The sequence below is a fragment of the Branchiostoma floridae genome, chromosome 10 (genome assembly GCF_000003815.2).
Source record: "Branchiostoma floridae strain S238N-H82 chromosome 10, Bfl_VNyyK, whole genome shotgun sequence".
In the NCBI taxonomy this organism is placed as follows: domain Eukaryota; kingdom Metazoa; phylum Chordata; class Leptocardii; order Amphioxiformes; family Branchiostomatidae; genus Branchiostoma; species Branchiostoma floridae.
In genome coordinates, this window is record NC_049988.1 from 14,893,424 (window position 1) to 14,915,973 (window position 22,550).

Genomic DNA, 22,550 nt, shown 5'->3' on the forward strand with positions numbered 1-22,550 from the left:
GCACACCAAAAACTATATCTCCATATTTCATGAGAAAAAAAGAAAATTTTGTGCGTACGTGCTCTGATATCAAAACCTCCTAACGTTACTTGTAACTGCGCCCCGAGAGCCATGTGACGTCACCGTAGATTAAGACTAAGACGCGACCTGGAAGCATAAACCCCTGTTACGGTGATTTTCACCTGACCTATTTCCTAAATGCCTCCTTTTTTCCTTTTTATAATCATATACATCAGTATACATATAGAGGATAAATCCGTACAGAATATTTCCTTTTTTTCCTCGCTAAGGTATGCGTTAAAGAAATATATTGGCATCGATTCCGGATCTAGGAACCAGCTGTCTTAACTCAAACAAGAATTCAAAGGATTGTAACCTTCGCTGTGGTTGGCTGGTTGGCAGCCGACGGGTCGTATATGGATCCCCGTATTGTGCTTAGTTTCCACCGGACCGCTTCACTCCCCCGGGCGCAATGTGTGCGTCAGTCTACCCAAGGCAGTTTCGCTCACGAGTCGTGTCATGGTTTGCACGAAGTGACTGATAATTAGCGGCGTGCTTGGGGAGTATACACTGATAGTAATATCTTACTAGCCGGGAGGGAAAGAAGAATAGTGTCGGGCTAGGGCGACTGAAGCGCCGAGGAAGAAACGAGCCGCCCGCCGTACCACCTGAGGTATGCTTTGACATTATCTGAGGAGAATGCAGGTGCATGCATTAAATATAACGCTACTTTTACTCTCATTGTAGCACGGAATCACACGTTATAGACTTCACACGGAACAACATATGACTGGAAAAAAAGTCAGTAGGGTTTAGTCGCTGTGGTTGCTTTTGACGCTTGATCCCCGTGAATTTTACAAAAGTCACACTCTCTTTGTATTACACAGTGAGAGCAAGCTGCTGGATTTCAAAACATCTAGATCTGTGTGTGCGAAGGTTTCCTGACGCTCGTGCCCGGGTAAAGGTTGCGGCGTGCCACTCTGTATGACGAGCTACCAGATTAACGAGCCTCGAGATCAGGTTGTGATAAACAATCCCGTCAACTAGCTGTCATGAGACAGAACTCAACACATACCAAGTGTTCTACAGTCTCCTGAAGTTTGATATCAGATATTTTGTTTGGGAATTTTGCCATGTAACAGTGTTTCACGCTGTGGAAAGAAGTAGCTACAACGATGCCGTCCAGAGGACGTACCACCAGCTATGCCAGCGTTGTGTTCATGACGTCTATAGTCTGGCTCGCCATGCACATAGTTTTCCTCATGTTTTACGTCATGTTTAAGGACCCCTCTAAGCACAGGTTTGTCGAGATGCACATGGGGTCCCTGTCACAGAAAGGGATACGCGAACACATCATACAGGGGAAGATGGAGAGAAAGATGCAGAGAAGGATGGACGCGTTGTTGGAGGAAGAGGAGAAGTACCACAGGCGAGTCATGAATGAGACTTATACGTTGAATGTCTCAGGATTAGTCCATGCTAGCATTGACCCTGACCTTCATTCTGAGAACGTCAAGTTGAAGAAAGACATCCGCAGACTCTCCCGGAGAACCAGAGGTCTGGAGTTCGCTCAGAGGACACTGCTAAACGCGCTCACCACAAATTCTCCAGATGGCGGAAAACCAACAACCAAAACGTCGCCTGACAGGCTATTCATGTCGACAAGTGAAAGCACTATTGTCAGCAAAGAAAACACGTCTGGACTCAAGTTCGATGGGTCAACTAAAGGGGACCAACACCAAGAAACTCTCCAAGACAGTGACAACAACGTCTCGATGCACGTTGTTGAAGAACGTGACGTCACAACCATGCCGAGAGATCCCAAAGCTCCCGGTGAAAACGGGGAGGGGGTTATAGATGACGACATAGAGAAAGTGGAAGAGGCTTTTAAGATTGCCTCCTTCAACCAGCACGCCAGTGATCAAATTTCTATCGAGCGGTCTCTCCCGGATGTACGGGCTGAAGGGTAAGTACAGTACACTTCTGGCGAGGGTAATGTTTTCGAGGAGTAATCAATCAAGGTGGTATCTCACTGCACTAGGGGCACCGGTGCGGCACTTGTGGGGTTCGCTCACTGCGGCACTGCTGTACGATTTTGGCCGATTTTCTATGCTTACTTAAGATATTGCATAATACGTAAAAGTATGACTTAAAAGACAACAAAATACACTAATAGTAAGAAAATTGCTTCGTTATCTCTTAAGTCCGTTGAGTAATTTTCGAACCCCGCAGTGTCGCACCGGTGCCACAAGTGCAGTGAGATACCACCTTTATGATTTGCCATGTAGGATCAATAAGTTCGCGATCTAACCCAGCAATAGGGTGCAAAGCTCAAAGTCCCGCCATGATTATATGGTATAAAGTCTTTTATCAGCATCTACAGAATTGCAAATAAATGTGGCCATTACTTTCCAATCGATTTCCCTTTGAAAATCAGTAAGTCAGTGGCGAGAATTACCAGGATGAACTGTGAACAGAAATGTGTTGGTCGTGTTCAAAATATTTCTCAACGAATATAAGAGATAAAGAACGAATTTTCTTGCGTTCTGTGTAGTTTGTTGTCCTCTAAGTCATACTTTTATGTATTACGCAATATCTAAATCATAAAAAAATCGGCGAAACTGCCGCAGTGAACGAACCCCGCAGTGCCGCACTGGTGCCTCAAGTGCAGTGAGATACTACCTAGCCTTTAGATCCACCATTAAAATCGTACAGCAAATGTGCCCATCTCTCATTGGATGCAAACGGGCCAGGAAGGATAAAGGATAGTTATGGGGAGAAAGCTGATTTGATTTTCGCTTAAGGGATAACTAGTTTGCCCCCTTATCTAATACGACTGACGTCTGAAGTCGGTCCTTTATTTAATTTGTATCGAACTGTATTTTATTGGATTTCCACAAATTAGATAACAAGCAAGCAGGGGTGATTTACATGTTAAACTCGCTGGCTTTCGACAGATTTCCGATGTGTCGCCTTGTACTAGGAGTTGTTGTTGCCAGGTTCTATTCTGTTTGAGTCTTGGTTTAAAATAATCAGTTTAAGGTTTTAAGGTTCAAAAGTATGATTTAAAAAAAGATATCAAAATCCATTAAACAAATAGCAATAATTCATTAAATCATAAATCATAATGATAATCATAAAATAATACAAATGGACCTTCAGAGGCAAAATATTGTTACATCTTATATCTAATTTGATGTCTTTTACATCTCCATAGAAAGCCAACTTATTATTGCAAAATATTCAACACTGTTTCTTTGTCTATATAATTTTGTATTGAACATATTGTATTTAAAATCACCTTGCAATTCAGAGGAAGTAATGCATGTCTGACAGAGAAAGGGGGAAACTTTCCCAGTGTTTGGCTGATTCTTTGCTATCAGGTTTGCGATCGCGAGTCTCATCGTTTGCTCAAACACGACGGTGTTTGGGTAATGAATACACTTGTCTGGCTGTGTTTGGGTAGTGCACTAGCCATGTGCGTTACATGACAATCCGGACGCCGTTTTCTTGTTCACATTGACACTCTATTCACTTCAGGACGTATTTGCATTATGTTCTTGTGACGGGCCTTTGGTTCAAATGTACACAAAGAGAGACAAATATTTACCGCGTAAACGTTTCCCTCAAGACCTTGCTTGATGCGTAACATAGTAGTCTATTACACGGGATGATGTCACTGAAAACAAGTATCATATGTCAAGGTCATGGGATTGTTACCTTCGTGAGGACGGAGGTTAGCATCTGTTGCAGACTTCGAGCGGCCTGGCTTTTATTGGGAGGAAGAGGGGGGGGGGGGGGTCTTGGTTCGCAATTCTCACATTGCTAGGTTCTCTTATGCCGGGAAATGGAGCTTTCAACTCCTTTTCCCGGAACTCCCTTCTATCCTCGACAAGCTCCCTTTCCTGTCATGAACCTAGCAGCGTTGAACATCGTGACCCCCCCCCCCCCCCCCAAAAAAAAGCTAGCCCCACTCAAGTCTGCAACGGAGGCCAGACGGAGGTATTGTTTTCAGTCTCAAACAGACTGTGTGTTTGTCGTAGAGTGTGTCCGCAGTTATTTGAATATTGTAGAAAGGCAGGATGTGAGCTCATGAGGCGGAAGATGGTGGAACGGGGGACTAGCAGGATGGGAAGCAGTAGTATAGGAAGCAGGCTTGGTTCAGGACCAAAGTTGGTTGTATAGTGCAGTAAAACAAAAAAATTATTAGCAAAGAATTCACAATGATAAATTTAACAAACAAGAGATTTAAAAAACTCCAAATCATTCGCGGATTTCTTGTTATATTTCTAAGTTGTAGTTACCCGGTTCTGTGTAATATAAGAATGATTCGAAATGTGAATTCTATTTTCATCTGCCATGAAATAAATCAATGTGATTATCTTAATAAGTATACAAATGAATTCTACCCTAAAACGATGGCTCTATCGTATGCCATGAAATAGTAGGTTCGCCCCTGATGTTCCTAAGAATTCCTTATCGCTGAAAAGCTGTGTACGAAATTGGCTACCATATGAAAGGTTCCACGTGAAGAGAGAAACTCATCGCGGATAGAAGAGAAGAAGTCCCCACCGCAGACGTCCTGCCTCGCTACATTCAAAGAGAACTTTGATGAAGATTGTAAGGCCGTAATGATGTATACGTTATTACATGGATGACATTCTCTGGTCGCACCAAAACTGATTCACCATCATCATCATCATCATCATCATCGGTCGACGTGCGTACACACGACGGGGTTATACCGCCCCTTACAGAGTGGCTATTACCTTTATCGTTAGCTGAATACAAGACGGGGATGCGCCAGGTCTCCCGTCCGGACGAATGATGTAAATCACCATATGGCTGAAACGAGACGGAGGATCGCCAAGCCTTTATCCGGGTGTTTTGTAGTGAATTACCAACAGAATAGTTTGCATCATCGCTCACCTGGCCATGCCCCTATCATTTTCTTGTAAGGTGTGGTGGGTTCTTTTGCGTCCTTGAAAACATATCAAATACATTAGAATAACAATAGGTTCTTTATTCTTGTCATTTCAGATATTTTCTTAAACTTTGAAAGACTTATCTCATTATTATCAATTTTCGGATTTTTTTGTTAATTTGCGTCATATATTTCATCCTTCTTTGCAGCTTCTTTGTGCGATTTATGATACGGAGCCAACTTTTTTTTGGAGGGGGGGGCGACAATATTTGATGCCGTGCGCGGTTGTCATCCATATGATCAAATCAGTGTGTAATGTAAAATTTTACTAGTACCTTGGCCGCCTTGGAGGCTGTCCTGGGGAGCTTTTGCATGTCTTGGACATGCAGACAGCTACCTCTAAAGTAATAACTGATTGCGAATGAAAACATTCACAAACATATCTTTTGCCTTGGACTTCTCGTTCTAATCACTATTACATTGTAATCGATATAATCTTAAGGCCAATGCTTTCATGGGATTATTATGATACATTACTGGGCTATAGATTAATGGTTGACTGAGCAGTGTAGATGCGATGGGTATCAAACATTATCTGCTCCTGTATATACACCTGTAACAAAGAAGAGTGAAGATGTTGACCATCCTTTTAGCTTAACACCTTCACACTTAACACCTGTACCTAGCCCATTGAGGCATGAATGTACATTACAGGTCTTGCAATCATCCAATGTATACTCTTGATCATTCTTCCAAATCGGTGCTTGTTAATCTCTGATATTAAATAAGGTACTTTTGCAAAAAGGAACAGGCTCTGTCATGCACCTTATCAAACCCATTGAGATTTCGTGCCTTCCCCCTCCGTGTCTTAACAGTAAGAGACGTGACATGAATGTGTGGGGACAAAAATAATGGAGATCATTTTCAGGGTCATCTTTTCATTTTTGAGTTACATTTTTGGCAAACACGTTTGAACAAAAGTAAATGCATATTACCGATTCCTAGCCTGCACCGGTGCCAGGGCAAATTTCTGCTCCTGTCAAATATTTGCCCCGTATATTGTTAGGGGTTACCAGTATACCCCAAGGGAGCTAAGTGTGTCACACTTGTCAGGCGTGGTAATTTCAAAACGGAAGTCTGAGCGGAATTTGGGAGAAAGGGTCGCGCTGTGGAGGCTACCCTAACGTCAACCCAACCCCAACCCTAACACTTACATATGTAGATTCATTAGTCCCAACCTTAATCGTAAATTCGCGCACGCACACTATCCCATGGAGCAAAGATCTGGCGGAGCAGTAATTTTACATAACACCGGGCCTTTCCACGGGGGAGAATTCGACAAAAATAGGGTTCATAATTGCGCAGGAGATTAAGTCTGTAGGAAGTCACATAATTTCTCCCTCTGGCCAACGAACCCCTATGGTGCCAAACTCCCCAGGTTAATAGTCTCCATATAGCCAGTTAGTCTAGTATAGACTAGTTAATTCTTGTAATGATTGCCTCCGGAATGAAGTCACTAACATTAGACAGGTGTATTGTTTTTGTCTGTGTTGCTAGCAGCTATAACTGAAGATCCCTCGGATGGAGTTGTTTGTATTTTTCCATGTTGTGATGGGTATTGAGGTCCCGAGGCTTTGGCCACCGTGCTTCTTTTTCGGCAGTATTTTACGTTTCATAGATCATACTCATAGATCTTGAAGGAAGCGTGGTACACTCCATGAAGCTGACTTATACAGTACATGATAGAAAGGACAAAAACCTGGACATTAATAAAAACTGGTCAAGAGGACCTTAATATACGTTTAGCCAACCCCGCAAAAAACATCACTAGTTCACGAATGTTTGTGTCTTACGGACTTGTTGCTTTATGTTTTGTAATGGCGGCTGCTCATACGATTTTAACAACGCTCCATGCAGTCTTGTTGGTGCAGCCACACGGCCCGGTTAACTTCAAAGGTCCGTCCATCTCGCCGTAATAATCTTTGATCGTTTGAACTAGGACAAACTTACACCATGGCCATTAGCGATGATTACATCTCCATCTTCTAGTCTGTGCTGCAAGAACCCAGATGCACCCGAGAGACTGTATATTTATGAGTATGTTATGAACGCAGGGATCTGTTATCTGTTGTCAAGTATTCTTCTTTATTTTGTACGCTAGGTGCCTAATTCAAATAAAAAATACGTGTAATAAACTGTCTTCACTGTCAATGAAATGCAAATACAAAATACAAATACCCGTCATACTAGAACTTGGTTGAATTTGTATTGAAAACTGTAAATGTATTTAAGTTCGCGGGGATTTAATTTCGCGGTAGCGGGAAAAGGGACTTTTCGCGGTGGATTTAAGTTCGCAGTAACACCATAGACTGCAGTCTAATACCAAAATAGAAAAATGTTCGCGGTGGTTTTAAGTTCGCGGTGAAGTGGTCACCGCGAAAACCGCGAACCTTAATCCACCGCGAACATTTCTGTATTTACAGTACTTCATGCTAAAAGTACATATATATTCATAATTACTTGATACTAAAATTTGGTTTGTATAGCGATGAACAAAGATGTAGCTACAAGAAATAAGCGTTAAATTGATATGTATTTGAATTTTCATCCAATACAATGGTGATATACATCATAATATCAATATATACTTTACACAACACCATACAATACATATCGTTTCCTTTCTGTCTTTTCATCATGTAGCTCGTGTCATGTAAAATATTTAGTGCATGCTGATTTGTATAAAACTGCATTCATCCTTCATGACAATGTTTAAAAGAATCCCACCACGCACACCATGCATCTATACCCAGATAGAACAAATCCTTTCTAGGCCCTCAATAGCTGACTTTAAAGACGGGAGTAAACAGTTTCGACACACTATGGAGCCTGATCAAATATTGATACAGTGAACAAACACCAATGAATAGAAAACCTGCCAGTACAAGGCCAATTCAAAACACTTGGACGCCGAGAAGCTAGGTTAAAAGCGGACTCCTTTCATTCTAGCAGGATGTGCTCCTGAAATGTCCCGCGTTTGGATAATGCTAGGATGTCAATTGCCTCTGTGTTGTTTCCATTGGTGGATTCACGTGTGGTATTGGAAAGATTCTAGCCACGATTAATCTTAAAACACTTGGACGGAAAAAAGCTGGGTTAAAAGCGAACTCCTTTCATGATTACAGGATGTGCGCCTGAAATTCCCGTGTTTGGATAATGGAAGGGTCAATTTCCTCTGAGATGTCTCCATTGGTGGATTCACGTGTGGCATTGGAAAAGATTCTGGCCACGATCTGTAAATAAAAAAATGGGTCCAAGAAAGTCAGGATTCATTCGCAGCTTTCTTCACTTCTTTTTAGACTTCTTTTCTCATTAAATATTGACGAAGACAATAATGGATCGGATACAGCTAGGATTCACTTCGCGATTTCCGGCTGTGCGAACGCACATTCTATCTCCGTGTAGCAGCATGAAGATTCTAAAAACATTTTTTTCCTTTTGTTAGCTGTAACACTAGCTTGGTGGGAGACGATCTGCCCAGCACCAGTGTCATCATCTGCTTCTGTGAGGAATCGTGGTCTACCCTGCTGCGGACGGTACACAGTGTAATCAACCGCTCGCCTCCGCGGCTTGTCAAGGAGATCATACTGGTGGACGATGCGAGCTCAAGAGGTGAGTAATCGTTTTAACCTTTAAACTGCCAAGCCCTTATATATTCGGCACATAATAAATACACTGCATGTGTGCCGCGCCCGGCTGTAAAAGGGATAGAGAATAACCCCGAAATTAATCTCCAAGCAGATCCTACGATAGCATAAAATAGTATCAAAAGCTGGCAGAGGAGTGAAGCCGGCTGCTTAGGACTGTGTTTCGCTACAAGGCAAATGGACATATTTTGGCTGACTACACTCCTTGGCCAGTTTGATACTATCTTATGCTTTTGTAGGATCTGTTTGGAGATTACCCCGAAGTAACTGTTACTGTAACAGCTTTGCGCGCGTGTAGCCTGCGAAACCCAAAAGTTAGGGAGCTCGGCCTTGCTCAATGGTTTCTCTTAGGAGATCAGCAGCGAAACCCTATCACTGAAAGCATTTATTGGGATGAAACTCTGACAGATTAAGGGTTGAATGTCTGTAAAATGTTCGGAATGTTGTGACTCACTCCTGACGTCATCACACCGACTTCCGGAAGCAGACATCTGACGAAGGTTGAATAGATCGACCGAGAATTCACGTTGAGGGTTTTCTTTGTATTCAAACAGAGCTCAATTTTTATGACTATTAAATGTTAACCTTATATCAAATAGTGTGTATTGTATCTTGTTTTCTCTTGTTATAAGCTAGTGCGGAGAGATACAAAATACTTGATGTGACACAAGCTTACCTAGGTCACCTTCAACGTGTCTAATAATAAAGTAGTGCAATCTGTTTGGATGACGGTTGAGATGCCTCAGGAGATAAGTAGTACTGAAGATATTCTTCAAAATAGTTACTGTAGTACTGTGCTATTGCAGTACTGTACAGTGTACTTTTTTTAAAGAAAGTTTACAGCAGTACTGTACTCTAGAGTACCATACTACTGTAGACCGTACTTTGTACAGTTCTGAAAGACATGCTTCTAAATAGCACTAAAGCACATGATTCTACCGAAGTACTGACTGATAGACTTTGATAGAATATGGCTGTAAATATGACGAAGTCATGATATTTTCACGTTTTACCAGAGCACCTGAAGAAGAAACTTGACGACTACATGGAAAGGTTTCCCAAGGTCAAGATCATCCACCTTCCCGAGAGGGCAGGGCTGATCAGAGCACGGCTTCGGGGCGCAGCGGTGAGGCGATTGTTAGAATCTAAAGGTGGTATTTCACTGCACTTAGATCACCTGTGTGGTTAGAAAGATAAGTCAACGAATTTCAGAGATAAAGAACGAATTTTCTTGCGTTCTGCGCATTTTGTTGACTTCTAAGTCATAGTTAGACGGTCCGGAACCTCTCGCAGCAATGTGTGACAGACTGTACTGGAAGTCAAACTTCACTTGCAGCACCTCATCATGAGGATGACAAATGATGATGATGATGATGAAGATTAAAATCATACTTATACGGATTACGTAATGGGGTCTCCTCTTCAAGGAGACGCCTCGAGTAATTCCTCCCTAGCCGTAAAACTTACCCCGCCACGTATACGGAAACAGCACAAACAGCAACTGTCCTATGTCCAAATTAAGATGACCAACCCGCATTAATATAAAAGATCTAATTGTCTTCATTCCTTACACAAGATTGCGACAGGAGAGGTCCTGACGTTTCTGGACTCTCACGTGGAGTGCACGGTGGGCTGGCTGGAGCCGCTCCTGGAGAGGATTAGACAGAACAGGAGAGCAGTGGTCTGTCCGTCTATTGACGTCATAGAGATGAGGACTTTCAGGTATGTCGACGAAGGGTAGACATCCAGGTAATAAAATGTGCCAACAAGCAGTTACTGAAGCAACTGTATATGATTTTTTTTTCTATTTGGGATTGGACAAACAAGGACAATGTGTGTAGAAAACCAGCATATCGATAGTATTAACAGTGCCACATACACAGTACAGACAGAAGGTAACACAATACAGAGCCAAACGTTAATATAGCATATTTACACACATACCATCATGTATGTGACGTCATAACTGTTGGGTTTACGTTCTCCTCTGCTTATAGGTATTCTTCCTCCGGTCACATGACCCGCGGGGGTTTTGATTGGCGGATGCACTTCCGGTGGAACACGGTGCCTGACTACGAGATGGCCAGGCGGAAAATGGAAAAAGCGCCAATCAGGTACCAACATCAAATTAATTGAAACCTAAAATACAACTTCATTTCCCTTATCATTTCATTTTACTTACTTATATCGTAAAATGAAATGTATTGCTTATTCCTAAGTTGCTATGGTTTGTATTGACGGGTATACGCGTCAATGTTAATTTCCTCATGTAACGTTACTTCTTATTTTATTTGATATGTATGTATATGCATGTCTGGGGTTAAACCCCCCAGGGCACATTAAACGCCTAGAAAAGGCGATATGTTACTCATTGTAAAATAAAACAAACGAACAAACAAACAAACCCATTTTATCTTCTTAATATCATTTTTCTTCCGTAGTGGGTGGAATTCTTTGGCAGATTCTTACAATTTTTAAGCCCCAAATTGATAATTCCTGCGCATTGGTAATATCTGTTACGCCCAAAACAGTTACTCCAGAAACTGGCTATGTTTTGGAAAACGTCAGACGTTTCAGAAAGAGTAATATCTACTATCTGTGTACTAGATAGTGTAAAGTGAATGGCACGTTGCGGCAAGCAAGTGCAAAATGATTTTGCTAAAGATTGGGATTACTTGAATCAGTCCGTTCACGGATCTAACTGCGCATGCACAGGTCAAAGGTGAAGATCCCTGAAACATATTTGATTGGACATTGTGATTGGACATTGTTATGCTAACCGACCAACTTAATCTGGACATAAGTATACAGCATGGTCGTGACAAAGTACACTTCACAAATCAAGGACCTTGACCTTTGACATGCATTCGTAGTTGGGTCCGCGAACATGCTTATTGCAACAACACGATGCACTTTGAAGCACCAGATATTAGATGCTGGTGTATATGTTGTGCACTTGACATTGCAACTGAAAGATATTTGACGAATAAATGAGTGTAAAATTGTCATTCTTTGTCTTATTTAGATCACCTACAATGGCGGGCGGGCTGTTCTCCATACATAAGATGTTTTTCGAAGAGCTGGGCACATACGACCCTGGGCTCGAGATCTGGGGTGGAGAGAATCTTGAACTCTCGTTCAAGGTATGCAACATTCATCTCCAAGCAGATCCTACGGTGGCAGAAGCCGCCCTAGGAGTGTAGTTTCTACCAGACTTCGGGTCGCTGGAAAACCGTAGAAATAAAATAAATAGAGGAGTAAGACAGTACGCGACCTCCTTCTGACAGCGACCCGGAGAGACTTCTAGGAGTGTGCATTGGCTACTGGAAGCCAATAACTAATGACAATGTACCGATGGCCAATGCACACTCCTGGGCCAGCTACAATCCTTTACCAGCACGCGCATTTATTATGAATATAAAAATTTATCAAAAGCTGGTAAAGAAGTGTAGCCGGCCTAAAAGTGTGCATTCGCTACCGGAAGCCTATAGTTAATCTAAGAGTAGATAATGCACACTCCTATGCCAGCAACACTCCTTTGCCATTTCGTAAAACTCTCTTATGCTACCGTAGGATCTGCTTGGGGATCATTGAAACATAGCGGGGAGGATCTCATAATCTTTTTTATGTGTGAATTTCTACCAAAGCGTTTATCCAGAAAATCGACTAAAGCTATTAGCTATTATGTTTATTAGAAGAATATGAATTTTGTTATCTCCTACATATGGTCCTCTAAGTACATTTGTATTCAATGTTAAATCGTTGAAAAAAAGGCGAAACCGCTTCAATTTTGATGCATTTCAAAGCAACATTTACCCCTAAATGGTGAAATTGACATGTGTAATGTAAATAGCAATGCCGGGTTGAAATTGGTTGCTTAACAGATCTGAATAAGAACCAAAGTTTTAATCTAATTCATCCCATCCTAGATCCTATCAGCAAACGACAACATAGTTTGTCAGCGTATTTATATCATAGCGGCTCTTAACTTGTAATGGTGTAAGCTTTATGATAATGTAATGACATGTAACCTCCGTTTGACTTGGCCGAGAATCTATAGCAGCGTTTACATCAAGGCCAGATACTTGATGATCAGATTACAGATCATTTGAAGACACGGGTTACGTAAGGTAAGGACACGTGTAAAATGTTGAAGGGTTTTATAAATGTGACATCCCCGTAAAGTAGTCCTAGAATCCGATTTGTTAACCTTAAGTACCAACTCAGTTCAGTTCATCCTCATAAGAGGTGCTATTTATGATGTCCGACCATGCATCTCTGTCTAGCATGGCAGCTAGCAAGTTGTGGTCCTTTAAACCGACTCTTCCTCTAATATTTCCTTAAGTGTCAGGTTCTTAAAGTACCTGAAGTACCACCGAAACGTATCTCTAGCAGGCCGTCGGGAAAGGCACTTTACATCTATTTTCTCTAGTGTCAAAAAAGAAGTACCTAGCTTAGGGGACCTCCTTTTGGATGGGACGTCAAGTGTTTTCGGACAGCCACATCTAGAGCATGTTTTAATATCCCACTCCACCGCTATCGAAAAGTGTAGGCCCTGATTAGGTTTTCTAAGTTTAAGTGGATCAAACCTTACAGTCTATCCTTGCACAGGTTGTAACTACTGTACAAAACATATGGTGCCGTTTTTTCCACAAAGAACCATTTGCTAAAGGTACACAAATATATCATGTAACAAATGCGGTGACACACTGTTGAATTATTCAGGTAAGAAAGACCTGTGTTGTGTCAAACCAATTCTAGCCTAGCTTACAGGGTTAATTTTTGCTTTCACTTCATATAATCTCCATAGATAATGTTTTCGTTGTTGTGCGGGTGTATGGTGTATCAATAATTTATGACATGAAGAAATTGAATAACATTTGTGGGGTAAGAAAAATGTAATCAAAAATGACGATACTAAAATGGTCATGTGTCATGATAAGGAAAGGGCACCATAATGATGAAATTTGTGTAAAGTATTCTTCCAGTCCGTATAATAGTACCATCCTGATCTATTGCTGTTTGTCTACAGCCAAAAGCTAGGTTACAGTAGGGCAGTTGTGTTATGACCCTGGACTGGGAAGGGCGGACCATTGCTGTTTGAAATTCAACATCATTTGCCAAGTGGAGTCTGCGCCCCCGGGCAAGCCTAGACTTAACTACAACAGGGGAAACTATGCTAAGGCGGGCGAAATGATCCGGGAGAGAGACTGGGAGAGGGAAATGGAGCCACTGGACATAGAAGCAGCATGGGACTTGTTTGTCGGTACCATGAACCAAGTCACTGAGAGTTGCATTCCCCAAATAAATCCCAAACGTAGGCCGGACAAACTGTACCTTAATAGTGATGCCTTGAAAGCTAGTAAGAGTAAAAAAAGGGCATGGGCAAAATGGAAAGAATCTGGGTTACAGTCAGACTTTATACATTATGCAAGGAAGAGGAACGACCTTAGGAAACTGACTCGTGAGTTATGTAATTCCTTCGAGCACAGACTAGTTAAGGACATCAAAGACAATCCTAAAGCTTTTTGGAGGTATGCCTCATCACGTCTGCAGTCCAAGCCGAAGGTAGGAAGCCTGGTAAGGCCCGACGGCACTGTGGCTAAGACGGACAAGGACAAGGCCGATACTCTAAACGAATTCTTCAGTAGTGTCTTCACCACCGAAGACGATCACATCCCCAGCGTGGATGCCAGGCCCTCTGGAGTGGGACTAGAGAGTCTGGAGATCAGTGAAGAAGGTGTGCGGAGGAAGCTGACAGAGTTGAACCCGAGTAAATCAGCTGGTCCTGACGGCCTACACCCCAGAATGCTGAAGGAGTTAGCCTCAGATCTAGCGCGTCCTTTGACCTTACTCTTCAGGAAGTCGCTCGAGTCTGCTAGACTACCGGATAGCTGGAAACAGGCTCATGTTACACCCATCCACAAGAAGGGGGGAAGGGACCAACCAGGTAACTACAGACCTGTTAGCTTGACATCAGTAGTGGGGAAGTTACTCGAGTCCATTATCAGGGACGCCCTTGTGCAGTACATGTTGGTGAACGACTTCTTCTCTAATGCCCAGCACGGCTTCGTACCTGGACGGTCCTGTACTACCAAGTTACTCGTGGTAATGGAGGAGTGGACGGAGTTTCTTCAGCGGGGACACCCGGTAGATGTAGTGTACTTGGATTTTAAAAAGGCGTTTGATTCCGTGCCGCATCAGCGTCTTCTTCACAAACTACAGTCTTATGGGGTGAAGGGAAAACTGTGGGACTGGATAGGGGACTTCCTACAGCAAAGGAGGCAACGAGTTGCGCTGAACGGGGAGTTCTCCTCATGGGCGGACGTGAGGAGTGGGATCCCCCAAGGGAGTGTCTTAGGGCCGGTCCTGTTTGTCGTTTTCATTAACGACCTCCCTGAGGTGGTATCAAGTGGGATCAACATCTTTGCAGACGACAGTAAAATCTACCGCAAAGTGGGTACAGAAGAGGACGTAACCTCTCTGCAGCAAGACATGGAAGCAGTAGAGGAGTGGTCAACTAAATGGCAGCTCCCGTTCAATGCCGGGAAGTGTAAAGTCCTGCATTTAGGGAGGAACAACACAAAGGCAACTTACACACTGGGGTCCCAGGAGTTGCAGTTAACGGAAGAAGAGAAGGATTTAGGAGTAATTGTTGACAACAAACTCACCTTTCATTCCAACGCAGCAACTGCAACCAGAAAAGCTAACCGGATGTTGGGTCTTGTCAAAAGAACTTTCCATAATCTAGATCTTCAGACCGTTCCGCTTCTGTACAAAGCAATGATAAGGCCTCATCTGGAATATGCCAACGTGATATGGGGTCCACACTTCCGTCAGGATCAACAGGGGATGGAGAAGGTACAGAGGAGGGTTACAAAGCTCCCACCCAGCCTTAAGGACTTACCGTATGAGGAAAGGCTAAGGGCATTAAAGCTGCCCTCCCTGCATTTCAGACGACGTAGGGGGGACATGATACAACTTTTCAAGCTAGTCAAGGGTCTGGAGAGAGTACCCCTTGAGACCTTCTTTACTCTACAGTCTGGGCACGTAACACGGGGTCACAGTTTGAAACTTAAGGTACCCCTAGCAAAAAACAGAGTCAGATCTCAGTCGTTTAGTGTCAGAGCGGTGAACGATTGGAACTCCCTGCCACAGAAGGTGGTTGATGCCAAATCAGTTAACGAGTTTAAAAGTAGCCTTGATAGATTCTGGGAGAGGAAGAGGTACACCATGCCGCTGTGAGGATCGGGTACAACAGGCAACCGCCTTCTTCCCGTGGATGGTATCAAAGGTATCAAAGGTATCAAAAGCTAAACCAAGTCGTCCATACATGACGACAATGTAAAACACATACCAGTCATCTACAGTAATTTGTAGTTCCAGACGTAGTTTAATAGTACTGTTGCTAAATACTAGTAACTGTTGTCATCCATTGTACTATGGACAATTGTTGAGCAAATCCCGTTCACTCATTATAAAAATTGCTGATTTACCCTCTTGAGAACTGATTTAAACCTCATGGAGCAGTATTCGGACTGACAAAGAAATCAAATCTTGTGCCGAATTTGCCGACAAAACATACAATAAAGAAAAAAGATAGAACTAGGTCAACTTCACTTATTTCTTCAAACACCAGCTAATACGTACATGTATTACCCGTGTGTATATGGATATGTTGTAATAACCCGCTCACGGCTCACGGTATCTTGTTCCATTAGTATGGGGCATATGGCGCATGTAGTGTGCCCAGTGAGACTCTACTACTACTACATTTAGTACTCCCATAACGCGTACGCTCGCATCCACACGTAATCACTATTCATCAAAAGAAAAGGGAAAAATAGAGCAATCGCCATCCTTGTTTATTTCCTTATCTTTTTTCCTTAGGTTTTATGACAACCTTAAAGCATTTATTTTGTGAGAAAAAAAATGCAAAACATCAGCTTCAAAAGGGACTTGTCTGGCCTCGTTTGATAAACTGATTAGGGGGTTGTGAAGGAAGAGTTATCGTTGGCGTTATTGGCTTACTGTAGATTAGGGTGTTTTGTGGTAATGTCGTTTCATGTAACGTATTTACTCACATGCCACCCTTGGCTATTTCCTTATCTTTTTCTTAGGTTCTATTAAAGACAACCTTAAAACAGGTATTTTGTGAGGAAAAAAAAATACAAAACATCAGTGCCAAATCGGACTTGTCTGGCCTCATTTGATAAACTAATTTGGGGGTTGTGAAGGAAGAGTTATCGTTGGCGCTATTGGTTTACTGTAGATTAGGGTGATTTGTGGTAATGTCGTTTCATGTAACGTATTTACAAACATGCAATACACTCCCTTGCGGACCCGATTATAAAGTAAATGGAGTCTGTTGGGAATGTGCTGAAAAGGAGAAATGTTGCTGGAAGATAAGAACAATATGCATGATTATAACATTCGCAAGTGGAAGAGGTTTATCATATATATGCATTCACGTATTCACATATAAATAGAATTTTTTTCTATCAGTGACTTGGAAACACGTAAAACACGTACTTTCATTTCTTCATGTCTGCTCAGTCATCTTAATCACGGAATTACCTAGTCTCGCGAGAGCACGAGCCTAGGTCCGAGACTTGTGTGGAGCCCTTTTCCGTATTAAATTGTCAGTGCATGTATGTTTCCTTCAATGTCTTGTTTATAATGTCACATAATGTATTCATCTCTTTACGACTAGCAAGATAGAATATCAATACACAGATCAATATACAGGGACTTTCTCCCAAATGGATTAATGTTTGTTAAGAATTTCCTGTGGGAATAGCAGCACACAGCACTAAATCCTCTGGAATGAACTTGAGCCTGGTGTGGCGGAGGCGGGGTCTCTCTCCCAGTTCAAAACTGAACTGGGGAGGGCCCTGTTGCATTGAGTTGCCCCTTGTATTATGTAAATAACAATAACCCACCATATTCACTTGCCTTGTCCCTTGCACCCACAAATCAGTTGTTTATGTTCCTTTGTGTTTTTTACCTTTATTTTCCCCATGTTTGTATGATATTATCACCTGTAACGAACAAAGCATGTGCACTGCTATAAATCCCCGTCAAGGGGGCTGAGTAGTAGAAAAGAAGGAGAAGGATAATCTTGCTAGACAAGCTGAGGTCAAAAGATCACCGCTCCTCTCAGCATTGACATTAAGTGTTTGATAACTGTAAATTATTGACACTTCAGTGCCCTGCACCGAGGGTTTTCGTCTAATAACACCTGCAGTTTGGTGGAAACTCAGTCGATGCAAGCACTCGGTGTGAGTTATTGCAACATCGGTACACAGTCTGTTGCCTCCAACGACCGGCTCCATACATACATATATATTGCTACCCACCGTTCATATCACGTGTTATATCACGAGTTTTCTTCCTTCGCGAGTGATAACTTTCAGTCATTGACAATGACCATGAAGTTCATTGCATATCCATGCCCTATTAGCGGCTAATTTAGTACAGTAGGTAAGAAAGAAAGAGAACAAAAAGCAAGCTATGTTATGTTTTACCAAAAGCATTCTGTAAGGATGACTTTGCCTGACTTATATCTATAAGTATCTTCGTAAGACATTACAACGTATTTCTTTTTTACAACCAGGAAAAAAATGAAGCCACCATTTTGTTTTGCTTTTACCTTAGACCTGGATGTGCGGCGGCACGCTGGAGATCTTACCCTGTTCCCGGGTGGGTCACATCTTCCGGCAGTCCCAGCCTTACCGGTTCCCCGGCGGAGGGATGCAGACCGTCCAGAGGAACAGTTTACGCGTCGTGCAAGTCTGGATGGACGAAAGGCACAGGAAAGCGTTCTATGCCGTCAACCCCGAGGTACAAGCATGTTTAAACCAGATTAACATTATAGTTACACTGTTATGTTTCATCTGACAGTAACCTTTTGGTGATGTTTAGGATTTGGACGGTACTCTTCAAGTTTATTCTATGTTATGTTACTTGTAAATAAATAAATAAAAAAATCGGATACAGGTTCAATTCACGTCTTTATCATAGTTTGGAGAGTATCTAGCATTGAATAAAGTTTGAAGTATTGAAAGTGGCACTAGAAAATGCTCTAATACCATTGTGGAATTTCTTACTTTTGGCATTTGAAAGTCATGTACAGGTGAACATCATTAAACGATAATAATGCAAATGAGGACCTCATTTGCTTAACTTAGCAGAAAATGGGATTAAAGCCTTCTTTCTCAATATAGATTATGTTATTACCATCATTCTTTCAGCTGAAAGACATGAACATATCGTACGGAGATGTGAGCGAGCGGCGGCAGCTGAGAGACAGGCTGGGGTGTAAGTCCTTCCAGTGGTACCTGGACACTGTGTACAAGGAGATGCGGGTTCCTGATCTCACGTTCCAGGCATCGGGAGAGGTAAACAAACAAACAAACAAACAAACAAAAACACAAAGGGATCGTAGAGTCTAGACGTGTGTCAATGATAAAAGCAAGATCTAAGACCAGACAAGTTCCAGGCATTGGGAGAGGTAAACAACCAAATAAACAAACAAACAAACAAAGCAAAAACACCCATACGTGTCTCTGCATTAACCTAAGGGATCAAAGACGTATATGAATGAGAAAACAAGACCAGACAAGTTCCAGGCATCGGGTATGGTAAACAAAAAACAAACAAACAAAATAAACAAACAGAAACACACACACATATTGTCCCTGCATTAATCTAGGAGATCAGAGGCGAATATGAATGAAAGCAAGACCAGACAAGTCAGTGATACTAGTATGGAATGTTTGCCAAGATAATGTGGCAACAAAACAAAATAGCAAATTAAAACCAAAGTAGCAAATTGTACTAAAATAAGACTATTAACAGACAATATGTCATCACAAACCATTCTGACTTTCTTAATTTAGCACACACAAACACAAACACACACACACACAAACACACACACAAACACACGCACACAAATAAACACACAAACACACGCACACACACACACACAAAAAGAACACACACAAACACACAAACACACACACACACAAACGCACACACACACACACAAACACACACACACACAAACGCACACACACACACAAACACACACACAAACACACGCACACAAACAAACACACAAACACACGCACACACACACACACAAACACAAACACACACACCTCCACATTTTTCACGGGGGTAGCAAAACTTAAAACTGGAATTCGTCTCTACCACTCGCGCCCAAGTACGTGCAGTGAATTGGAACGGTACATCGTTGGGTTCTCAGAGCACCGGCACGCAGCATTAACGTTAACTGTATGGGCGCCAAACGCACCAAATACAGACAAGCGCCTATACAGACGTTCATTATGAAATTTGATTATTGCGTAACTAATGTAATCAGCCTTATTAGGAAAGACCATCCAAGGTCGGTAGATAGTAAACTTTTGTCAGATGATATTGATTTGATATGATACCAACATTTCTTTAGACATTTTTCAAAAAATCATCGTCTCACTACTCCTTTCTTTATCGCGTATGAAGTTGAAGGATGAATGACAAAAACTCAAGTAAGGAAAATGAAAACAAAAAGCATCACATGACCAAATGACAAGGCACGACAAATGAAAAGTCTCAGGATTGTAAATACGCATGCGCAGAGAAATGCATTATGGGTGATTTGTTAACGGTGAAGGCCCCTAACTTGAACGCAGCTCTTATATTATCTAGGCCATTGTCCAGATTTGCATAACAATATCCAGGCGTGATTTGCTTATATCACAAGGACATTTAACTTAATATGCGCAACGCTTTACGCACATGCGTACTGAGTGCCTTGATCCCTTACAGGTTCGTTGAATTGTTTTCTTTTTCCGAGGAAAACTTCTTACGACCGAAGTTACGAAAGTCCGATTTTTCTATTGAAGTTTGCCGTAGATAAGTGACCACTATCACCCGCACTTCAAATTGATCACCCAGCTTCAATTTCCGGACGTATACGTCAAATCGGACAAGACTCTTGTACTTGAATGGAGGGGGGTCAATATTGGAAGGTCAATTGGAATGGATAAACTCTCTCAGATTCTATAATTGTGGTAATGCATTTTTCTCAATGCCAACATGTAGTGCATTTTTATCAAGGGACCTCATTGATTTCTTTTATTGATACTTGCAGTTTACGTGCAATTGAATGTCGTATTTTCAACCAGTCGAAGCTTTGAGAGGGACCAAGGAGATACTGTTTATCATCTCTGACAGGTTTATTGTTACGTCACAGCTTAGATACCTCTGGTACGGAGGTTTACCTCCGAAGCGGATACGGGTTTTAGTTCTGTTTTAGTTCTGTCACGCCTATAACTTTTCAATCATTTTTTATGTATTTGTATGAATTTTGATATTCAATACAGGTCGATCGTTTTCAGGCCACCAAGAAACATGGCGATTTGGGCCCCCGGGCATTACTATACTGTATTACAGACCGTCATCCTCTTCCTGCAAGCCGTGTTTTGTACGATAGTTTCTGGCGCACAGCTCTAGTCCGTCATCCCAAACGAATGAACCCTGCCTTCAGGAAGGGAGATAACTGTAATTGATAAAGGGAAGATGTTATGGGGAGGAATGACTAATATCGATGAGGACTTTGACAATGACGTCCAGAAAACACAAATATTTCATGTAGGCATGTGATGATCGATTTTTACATGAATTGTGCATGATGGAAACAAAATTGATTTGTATCAAGGACAGGACGAATTCCAGCAGTTGCTTACAAGGTACACATTCAAAGCCTTTCACTGATATAGACATTTGGTTAAATGTGCCTTGAACCTAGATAACGTTTCGCAACGACTTAGCTTATAATGAAACCATGGTCAATTTTGATCGCTGTTTCGGTGAATACCATCTTGATATGTGGGGTGGTCTTGCTCTCTCAACAATTCGCTTGGATGTTGTCCAAACGTACAGAGAGCTGACAGAGGCGGTTGGATATCAAGCGCTTCTGGCCTAGCTCCAAAACTGATTCCGCCTCCATAGTAGTGTGGCTTGTTGCAACCATGGAGTTTGTCACCGTCATATTCAGGAAATATATTTTCTAGGGTCAAGACACATTTAACTGAATGTCTATATCGGTGCTATTGAAGAACGAGTAGTTGTGAATAACTCAATTTATTGTGAATAACTTATTGTTCTTTAATTTCTCGTTTTCCCGTTTTGTACAGTTGCGAAACCTGGGAGTAAACCTGTGCCTGGACACCCTCGGGAACACGGAAGGCTCGCTGGCCCTGTATCCATGTCACGGGCTGGGAGATAGACAGGCAAGGCCTTAAAAAAATGCCATAATGATACGTCACGACTGTCACCTCCTCCACTGCCCCTTACAATTGTATATGGCCATAGAGATAAATTTTGATGACAACATCAGCGCCTGAATTGATTTTCGCCTGATTTCGAAAATAACAGAACAGAGGAAATTTCTTTTGTTTCCACCGAAGGTCAACGAGAAGAAAATACCGAAAGCATGTCGTGTGGTAGCCTTAAATGTACTTGAACAAGTGGCACTAGTGACGTAGCCATGACCGCAATTGTAGAATAGATACTTTGTTTGTTAGTTTTAGAAAAAACACTGTGTGGTCGTCACGAGTGTTTTTAAATGATGCTTCTTGAATTACAAGAATACACGATGGCTTTGATGCTATGTTTTATCGATTCAATTCTTTCAACGTTCATTCCTTCATTCCTTCCTCCCTTCGTACACTCATGCATTCATTCATACAACTATACATTTGACATGGCTATTCCAGTCTTTCCTGTACAACTGGGAGAACTACTTGCGGCACGAGGAGCTGTGCCTGGTACCGTACTTCCCCCCGCCGGAGGAGGACAGACCCCCGGAGCTTCACATTGACTGGTGCGAGGGGCAGGACGAAAAGCTG

The 22,550-nt window shown here is 42.1% G+C and overlaps 1 protein-coding gene across 1 annotated transcript; it reads left to right on the forward strand.

Annotated features, from left to right (window-relative positions):
- Window positions 1–535: 535 nt before the first annotated feature.
- On the forward strand, window positions 536–22,550 carry LOC118424702 (polypeptide N-acetylgalactosaminyltransferase 13-like; the record flags this gene model as incomplete). The annotated part of the gene is given in 11 exon segments (XM_035833384.1): window positions 536–673; window positions 888–1,966; window positions 8,430–8,596; window positions 9,648–9,757; window positions 10,208–10,353; window positions 10,629–10,745; window positions 11,657–11,774; window positions 18,289–18,474; window positions 18,885–19,031; window positions 21,837–21,932; window positions 22,419–22,550. Coding segments are annotated over 10 exon segments (2,010 nt in total), but the record flags the coding sequence as incomplete, so codon positions are not given.